Source organism: Leptopilina heterotoma, unplaced genomic scaffold (genome assembly GCF_015476425.1).
Source record: "Leptopilina heterotoma isolate Lh14 unplaced genomic scaffold, ASM1547642v1 Lhet_99, whole genome shotgun sequence".
Taxonomy (NCBI): Eukaryota; Metazoa; Arthropoda; class Insecta; order Hymenoptera; family Figitidae; genus Leptopilina; species Leptopilina heterotoma.
The window spans coordinates 1,375,078-1,384,347 of NW_025111206.1; the positions used below are offsets into that span (position 1 = coordinate 1,375,078).

At 20.0% G+C, this 9,270-nt stretch overlaps 1 protein-coding gene across 3 annotated transcripts; it reads right to left on the reverse strand.

Moving 5' to 3' along the window:
• Positions 1-2,244: 2,244 nt before the first annotated feature.
• LOC122512488 lies at positions 2,245-8,064 on the reverse strand. 3 transcript variants are annotated; one of them, XM_043628350.1, is made up of 6 exons: positions 7,840-8,064; positions 6,154-6,361; positions 5,815-5,913; positions 4,781-4,876; positions 2,793-3,155; positions 2,245-2,488 (listed from the first exon to the last, which is right to left on the reverse strand). In XM_043628350.1, the coding sequence occupies exons 2-6, from the start codon at positions 6,313-6,315 to the stop codon at positions 2,402-2,404; spliced, it is 807 nt and encodes a 268-aa protein (XP_043484285.1). In that variant the 5' UTR covers positions 6,316-6,361; positions 7,840-8,064; the 3' UTR covers positions 2,245-2,401. The 3 variants fall into 3 exon arrangements, with proteins under 3 accessions (XP_043484285.1, XP_043484287.1, XP_043484284.1); XM_043628352.1 differs by having other exon boundaries at positions 2,793-3,152; positions 6,154-6,366; XM_043628349.1 differs by having other exon boundaries at positions 6,154-6,366; positions 7,840-8,063.
• Between the last annotated feature and the right edge of the window lie 1,206 nt (positions 8,065-9,270).

The window sequence follows — 9,270 nt, forward strand, 5'->3', positions numbered from 1 at the left end:
TAATTAATTACTACAGTAGTCATTGTTACTGAATTTATTAATTTTAGTTGTAATTAGTTACTAAGTGTCACAGTAATAATTAATTACTACGGTAATTGTTAATTACAGCCGTAATTATTAATTATTAACATTAAAAAAAAATAATCGCTAATTGTTATAATAATTACCAAAAAAATATTTATGAAACTGGAAAAATAATCACAAAAAGAGTAAAAATTTAAAAAAATATATTTTGTCACTTTTTTTTAAATAATTGTTTCTTTCTGTTTCTTTTCATTTTTTTTTTGTAATTTTGTCCTCGAGGAAATTACAGGTCGGAAAAATTATAAACTTCTCAGTTGACGGTGTTTTGTGGTTTTCTCGAGAAACCGCAAAGGAGAATTGAAAAAAAAATACCAGACACAAAAATAGTTTATGATTAAAAAACAGTGTGTGTTTTTTTTTAAGTTAACATGTCCTTCTACACAAAAAAAATTAATATTAATTACAATTTTTCTACGAGAGAAAAAAACAATTATTTTTGAGAAGTGAAAATTTTTATTATTTTATCCGAAAAAGTGTGTCAATTATTTTCGAAAAAATACGAGTTTTTATTATAAATAATTTGTGCAAAAAGTGTGTCGATTTTTTTATAATTTTCGAATTTTTATTATAAATAATCTGCTCGATAAATTTTTTTATAGACAAAAAAAAAGTGGAAAATATTTTTGGAAAATATTTTATAAAAAAATTTGAGAAAAAACAATACGAACAATTTTTATATAATATTTTTTTCAATATTTTATATTACAGGAAAGGAACAATATATTTATAATCTTTCACTGAATAATATAATATTGTACAGTATTTTTTTAATGAAAAAAAAATCTAAATAGGTTTTTTCTAACAATTTTGTAATTTGAAAGTAATTATGATATTATTAAAGAAAACGATTTTAAGAAAAAAAAAATAATTTACAATATTATATTAATTGAATACATTATTATAAAGTATATAATTATAATAATAGGCAGACGGTTCGTGTGCAGATATAACCAAGAATATCACATATTTTATTAAAAAAAAAAAATAAAAAGAATCCACGAAAATGAAAGAAAAACCCTTTTTATATTTTTAGAATACAATTATTCCAGAAACTGCAATTAGTATTAGTTCAAAAAGGGTAAAATGTATTTTGAAGAATTTATATAATCGTATATTTACCGATATATATTTATATCATTATACCAAATGTGTCATCGACATTATTATTTAATCGGATCATTATATAAAGTTCATATTATTGTATTCTTTTTTATGTTTATTAATAATTACGTAAGGAATCGTATTTATATTACGTACGCTCTAATTATTCACTCAACGTAATTATAATATTATAATTATAATTCTGTTATAATTATTCTCTATTATAATTATTTTCTATTATAACTATTTTCTATTATAATTATTTTCAATCATTATTTTCAATAATTATTTTCAATAATTATTTTCAATAATTATTTTCTCTTATAACTACTTTCTATTATATATTGTACTCAAAATATTGTTTTGGATGCAGATATTTTACTGGTACGATAAAAGATTATTTTTAGATTATAAGGAACAAATTTTTTTTCCATAATATTAAGTTTTAATACTAAAAGAGAAAAAAAATCATTTCTTAGGCAAGGTATTAATGATCCAAAGAGAAAAACAAAACTCCTAGTTGTAATTTTAGCTGTAAGACAATATTATATATATATTTTATTATAGAAATATTTTTTAGTGGAAAATATAATGTTAATTATCCAAGAAAAAAGGAAAATTATATACAGGACTGCATTTAGCGAAAAATGTAATCGTAAAATATATTACAATACATATAATCGTAATATAATTATGGAACAAGAAAAAAAGTAATTAACAAAAGTATACAATTGAAGATTTCCACAAAAAAAATTGTTTTTTTTTTTAAATTAGTCTCGTTGGATAATCCACGACTAGCCATAAAAGTGTTCTAGTAAATAATCTTCAATATTTCTCACAGATTTTTGTTTTGTTTTTAATTTTAATCAAATTTTTCTTTCGTAATTTTTAGGAAATTTTTCATTCTTATTTTAGAGTCATGTAATTTTTAGAGTTTAAAAAGAAAATAGTTTTTAGGATTTTTATTATAATGATATTATTATGAATATTATGATATTCATTGTAGTTTTTAAAATGGAGCACACACTGCAGGACGTAGGAATTTATTTGTCTACATAATTTTTAACGAGAAAAAGATATCTATATTTATTTCGATTTATAGACACTGTATGTACATTTTTAAACACTTATATGTTATGAAAAATTTACAAATACATTTATTCATAGAATTATGTAATGATTCGAGTTATTTTGTATTTTTTAACACCTTTTTTTTTTATTGAAGTCCTACTAATTTCGATCCAAGTTGATTGAGCGCTTCAGTGATACCTCGAGAAGTGTTTTTTGCCGCTTTCACTGGGAACTGAAATAATTTTCGAAATTTATTTTCTGTAATTAAAAATTTAATTTAAATTAAATTGAATTTAATTTAATTATTTCATTTTTTTATTTAATTTAATTTAGTTTAATTTTAATTGAACCTGAATAAATAATTTTTTAAATAATTTTTTTTCAATTGAAATTCAATATCATTAATTTTTTTAATCAATTTGTGAATTTAATAATTAGTAAAGTTAATTAAATTCCTAATTAACATAAATTTAAGTTAAATTTAAATTTAAATAATTATGAAAAAGAGTAATAAAAAAATTTTTTTTCTGTCATACATCAACGGCTGCATTGAGAAAATTACTGAGACCCTCGAAACCATTGACGAGCGCTCGTCCAACTCCAATGAATTTATCGCCGGAATTTCCGTATTTTTGATCCTCGCTAATTCCATCGATCAATGGCGTTGGTTTGAAAAATTTCTCCAAAATCCCCTCAACTGGATTTAATTTTGGTTTTTCAAAAAATGACTGTCCACTCTCATTTTCGAGACGTGCAGTTTCCCTTGTTCGTGGTGGTAAAAATTTTGCGAACGGAATTTTTTCATAAGAAGCTGTATTTTCCCTTCCTTCCGTCTGTTGAGAATCGTTGTCCGGAAAAATTACCGTCGTCACTGTATTTTGCGTTTCACTCGTAACCTGCTATCCACACGGACAAAAATAAAGCAAAAAATATATTTTTCATAATTTTTTATAATTTATTTTCCAAAACAAAAAAATTTCTTTATTTCTTAAATTTCGTTTTTCCTGGAAGTTTTTGATTTTAATTTTGATTTTAATTTTTGAAACGAACATCTTTTATGACGAAGAAAAATTATTTATTAAAAAAATTACTGTGATAAAAAAATAGCGGTAAAAAAATTACAATAGTAAATAAATAATACAGAAAATAAATTACAATAGTAAATAAATAACAGAAGATAAATTACAATTGTAAATAAATAAGAGAAAATTAATAACAATAGTAAATAAATAACAGAAAATAAATTACAATAATATATAAATTACAATAGTGAATAAATTGTGGTAGTAAATAAATAACAACATTATGTAAATAAATTACAATAGTAAATAAATTGCTATAAAATTTTAAAAAATTGAATTAAAAATTATGAAAAAAAGACACACAGACTTTTCATGAGGAACAATAAGAAAAATTTTTAAAGAAAGACGAAAATAAATAAATAAACAAAAGTTGCAAAATTAAAAAAAAACAGTAAATAAATTACGATTATAATAGTAAATAAATAATGATAGTAAATAAAATACAATAACAAATAAATTTTGCTCTAATTTCAAAAAATTACTAAAAAAAAAAAGAAAAAGATACACACAATATTTATAAGAAACAAAGAAAAATTCTGTCAAAGAAGTAAATATAAAAATCTCAATATTCTAAAATAATTATTTATTATTCTTGAAACGAAAAGGAATTCCCATGATGTGCAAATAATTTCACAATAATTATTCGAGCTCATTGCTTATGCAGACGATGAGATCAAACACATTTTTGCGCCATAGACAATGTGTCAGAATGTCTTTATTCATTAATTATTTATGTTTATAGATGTAATGTATCTTTTTTTTCTCTAAATAATAATAACAAGTGAAAACAAAGAAAACGTTTTAGATTATACTTTTTGCCTTGGAATTTTTATATTTCCTTTTTTTTCCCCTCCGCACTTAGGTGTAAAGAATATTTGCAATATCCTAACTTCTTTTTTTTTATCTATTAATTCTTTTCTGCAAAAAAAAAAGAAGAAAAATTTCGTAACTCGCAATTCACGTTGTGGTGACAAAAAAAAGTGTATAGTCGATGACAGGAAAATTGCTATATTTTATATGCTAATTACGTCTTTCTAGAAATGTTCAGAAATGGAAAATTTATTTTTTGCTTATTTTCTATGTTTATTACATAGAAAATAATCAAAAAATAAATTTTATTAATAAATTAATAAAATTAATGAATTAATAAAATTAATATAATAATTAATTAATTAATTAATTAATTAATTAATTAAATTTTTAATTTAAATAAATAAACTGAATATGAAATAATAAATGTAAAGAATAAGAAATAAGAAAAAGAAAATAAAAAAAATAGTCAAGGAGAGAAAAAGAGAAAGAGAGAAAAAAAGAGTGAGTGAGTGATGACAGGGCAGAGACAGAGAGAGATAGAGAGAAAAACAATTTTTTTTTACCAAATTATTATAGAAAAAAGATAGTTGCATGGAAGATTGGACTTTTTTTTTGTTTTCAAAAATTACCTCATTTTGGTCGATAAAGTTGTTTGCGGACAATTTAGCCGAATTTAATCTTCCATTGCCGAATCTCATGGCATCTGCTATTCGGTCTAACCATTCCTACAAAAACCGAAAAGAATAGTTTGTTCCTCTGAGTCATTGGAAAAAATTTTGAAACTCAAACAGTTTACAAATTTTATCTGCAAAATTCATCATCATCTGTTACTAATAATAATAATAATAATTATAGAAAGTCAAAATTTTTAATATTCAAATAAACCATAATTTAAAAAATAACAAAAACAAAATAAAAATAAATAAGAAAAAGAACAAGAATAAAGTATAAAAAATAAACGACAGAAAATAAAAATAGTAAATAGTAAAACAAAAATAAAGTATAAAAAATAAACGGTAAAAAATAAAAATAGTAAATAGTAAATAAAAATAGTAAAAAATATGAACAGTAAAATTAAAAATAAATAATAAAAATAAATACTAAAAGAATAATAAATAAATAATTTCAAACAAAATAAAAAAAGAGCATAATAATAAAATATAAATAAAAAATTACAGACAAAATTAAAATGAATTTTTCCATAAAGTACAAATAAATAACTAAAAATAATAATACTAGTAATAATGATTAATAATAATAATATAAATAAATAAATAATTTTTGAAAATTTTCTATACAATTGAAAAATAGGAAAGTCTGAGAAAGTAGACGTGTACTTATATGTTTCTTTGAAAGACGAAGAATTTTCTTTTATAATTTTTTTTACAACTTTCGTCACAAATCACTTTCATATATAATCAGCATTTCATTAAATTGCTTCTGTAATTGGACTAATTGTATAATATTATTATTTCTATTATTATTATTATTATTTTAAAAAATTATTATTATTATTTAAAAAACGATGAATTTTGCCATTTGCGAAAAACCAAATTTGACTCAGATAAAATTTTGATTTTTTCTTATCTACTCTATGTATTATGTGTAATGATAATTTTTTTTAGAAAAAAAAATAAACGAATTTTTTTAATTTAGTGTGTACCTCTCCTGCGTCCTGCATGATGTTTTTGAATAATACCACTGAATTGACAAATCTCCCTCTGCCGAATCTAATCTTATCCGCAAAATTGCCTAACAATTCCTATAAAAAATTGAAAAAAGAATTGTTTTTTGTTTAATGATTTTGTTTTTAGGAAAAAATAATTTAAAAATCTGGAAAATTGCTAGTATTAGAAAAAAATAAAAATAAAAAAAAGAAAGAAAATATAAATAAATAAAATAAAAAAAACTAATTATGTAAAAAAAAGTATTAGCAAGAATTTTGCTATTCTTTCGATTACTAAAAAAATATCTGAAAATTTCTTTTCAAATAAAAATTTACCATTCCTTGCTGGAACATTGTTGGTTCATTTTTGTTATCATTAGTAATTTCTTCAAGTTTCAACGAATTATTCAAACTGAACTTTGTCGGTTGTTCCGTTGGTCGACAAATGACATATTGAAGAAATAAAATCAGGCAGAAAATTTCATGAAAAATTTTCATTTTTTTAATTCAATGAAGTCCAAATGCAATCCAAGTGAATTTTCTTCTACACTGAAAATAACAATTATGTGTTAGAAAATTGTTTTATAATTTGTAAAAAATATTTGCTATTTTTTCAAATAAAATAAATAAATAAAATAAAATAAAAAAATAAAATAAAAAAAATGAAAATAAAATTTGAAAAAATAAAAAAAAATATTAAAAATTTTAAATAAAGAAATAGGGATAATTAGTAAAAAACGTTTAATAATACAATGGTGGTGATAATAAATGATAATGATACAGTATTTATTAATCCATACAAGCAAACCTTGAAACAAAGATAAAATAAATTATAGAGCTATTAAATAACAATATTTATTTAAGTGCAATCCTTTTTATTCAATCATCACTTCGAAAATAATTGAGAAAGTTTGGCCTTCGAATTATTTTTTATGCAACAGAAATTAAACGTTATCGAGGTATCTTCATTCTAAACGTAAAAATTCAACTGAACTGAGTAATAAATACCATTATTTTTTTTACTAACAATAACCTAATAAATAACAAAAACCAATTGATAAAATAAATAACAAAAGCAAATTAATAAAATAAATAAAAAAAACCAATTAATAAAATAAATAACAAAAACCAATTGACAAAATCAACAAAATATAAAATTCAAATAAATGCAAAAATATAAAAACCAACCAGAAAATAAAGGCAAATAAATATAAAACAATAATTAAAAAAAATATTAATAACAACAAAATAATAAGTGCAAAAGAAATAAAAAATAATTATTAAAATGTAAATAGTAACAAAATAATAAATGCAAATAAAAATATATATATTGCAACAAAATAATAAAAGCAAATAAATAACAAAAAAGTAATAAACATAAATAACAAATAATAAAAGAAATAAAGAATAACAATAAAATAAAGAATAACAATAAAATAAAGAATAACAATAAAATAAAGAACAAAAATAAAATAAAGAACAAAAATAAAATAAAGAACAAAAAAAATAATAATTATAAAATACCCAAATAATAATTATAAAATAATCAAATAATAAAAATTTAAAAATATAATTAAATAATAATAATTATTCTAATAGAAAAAGTATTGAAATGAACAACAAACTATAATGTATAAATAAAAGTAATAATAATTAGAAAAACATAAACATAATTTAATATCAAACGAAGCGAAGAAATAATTAGTATTTAATTAAGCTTGAAAATTTTCGTCTTATACATTTCAATAAAACAAATTATTAATTCCTCCATTAAGAATTTTAGTATTTAATAATTTTTTTTTTTTAAGACTTTTTCCAACTTATTTTTATACTCGTGTGCATTTGAGAGATAAAATAAAACTTAAATGTGTAATAAGATTTACAAATCTAATTGTAAAAGTTAATTATCCAAAAACTTCTATAATTTAAATGAAATTTTAATTAATTAACAGTCTATGAAAGAAATGTTTTTTTTTTTTCATTTAAAAAAAAAAGTGTAATTAGAGAAAAGAAAATACTCACCGTTTTCTGGTAGTTTATGATCATTTAAATATTAACTCGTCTGATAAAATTCACTGAATACGTTAAATTTCTAATACGATTAAATGCATTTTAATTTGATTTTCTTTTGTTTTTAAATTATTAAATTAAAAGAAACGAACATTTTAACACAGATTTTAACAGAACGTCAAACTATTCATCGATATGGTCAGTCAAAGACTAAAACTTTACTCCGCGTGTTAACGACACAACTGAATCTTACGAAACGTTATAGCTTTCTCTTTCGAGCTCTTCATGTTTAACATGATTTTGCAACAATTAATATTTTTTTTCGCATTTTGGAAAGTATTTTTTTTTCTTTTTTTTTGGGTTTTTATTGAGATTTTAGAAAATCGATTTCTATGTTGATCGTCCGAATAAATGAAGAAGCAAAAAAATTGTTCAAAGTCAACTTTTTGTATTTTTCTATTAAAAAAAAAATTTAAAAAAAAAATAAATTTTTGATAATATTTATTATAACAGTAATATAAATAAAAAATAATATTATCAATTAATAATTTTAATTTAAATTTTAATTGTTAATTTGAAATCAATTTAACAATTTACGTTTATCTAATTAAATTTATTAATTTATTTTATTTTTAGTAATAAAAAAGAAAATAATAAATGTTTCCGAAATTATTCACAAACAATTATAAATCATTTTAATATTAATATCGTTTAATAATAATTTAAGGGCATTTGAACCATGATGACGTCACAGATTTAAAACTAATGCTTTGCACAAACTGTGACGTCATCAAGGTTCAAATCCCCTTATAACTTCAGTAATATTTTTTGTAAAGCTTTTACAAAAAAAGTAATCTTTATTGAAAATGTCAGCTATAAATAAAATTATATTGTATAAAAATTTTTAATTATTATAATAAATACAATAATTTCTCTATATCTCACTAAAAATATTTATTTCTACAAAATCTTATTTATTAACCCTTCTGTATTTAATAAAAAAAAAAATTTACCGCTGAAAGGTACAAAATTTGTAAAATATTTCGCCAAGTTTTCATATAAAAATTTATAAAAATTATATTTAAATTAATTTTAAATTAATTTTATTTAAATTATTTTTATTAATTTTTATTTATATTTTTTATTTTTTTTAATATTTAATCCGATCGTCACGATAATATTCATCGAAAATAATCTCAAAAAATATTGAAAAAATTTAATACTAATATTATATGATAAAATAAAATTTGTTGAAATGTTAAAATATATTTTCAAAATTCTTTTAAAGAACTAAATTTATTTTATTAACAAAAATTTACTATCTTATCTGATAGTGAAAAATCTACAGAAAAAATAAAATAGTGAAATAAAATATAATAAAATAATAAAAATAGAATAGTAAAGTAAAATAATAATAATAATTAAATAACATAAACAAAAGAA

Bases quoted from the DNA above. Each gene is read 5' to 3' on its own strand.
- LOC122512488 (XM_043628350.1), bottom strand. From the start codon at position 6,315: ATGAAAATTTTTCATGAAATTTTCTGCCTGATTTTATTTCTTCAATAT. The intron at 4,877-5,814 runs GTACACACTAAA...CGGTTTTTGTAG, and splicing joins TCATGCAGGACGCAGGAGAG to GAATGGTTAGACCGAATAGC. The intron at 3,156-4,780 runs GTAATTTTTGAA...CCGTGTGGATAG, and splicing joins ACTTTATCGACCAAAATGAG to CAGGTTACGAGTGAAACGCA.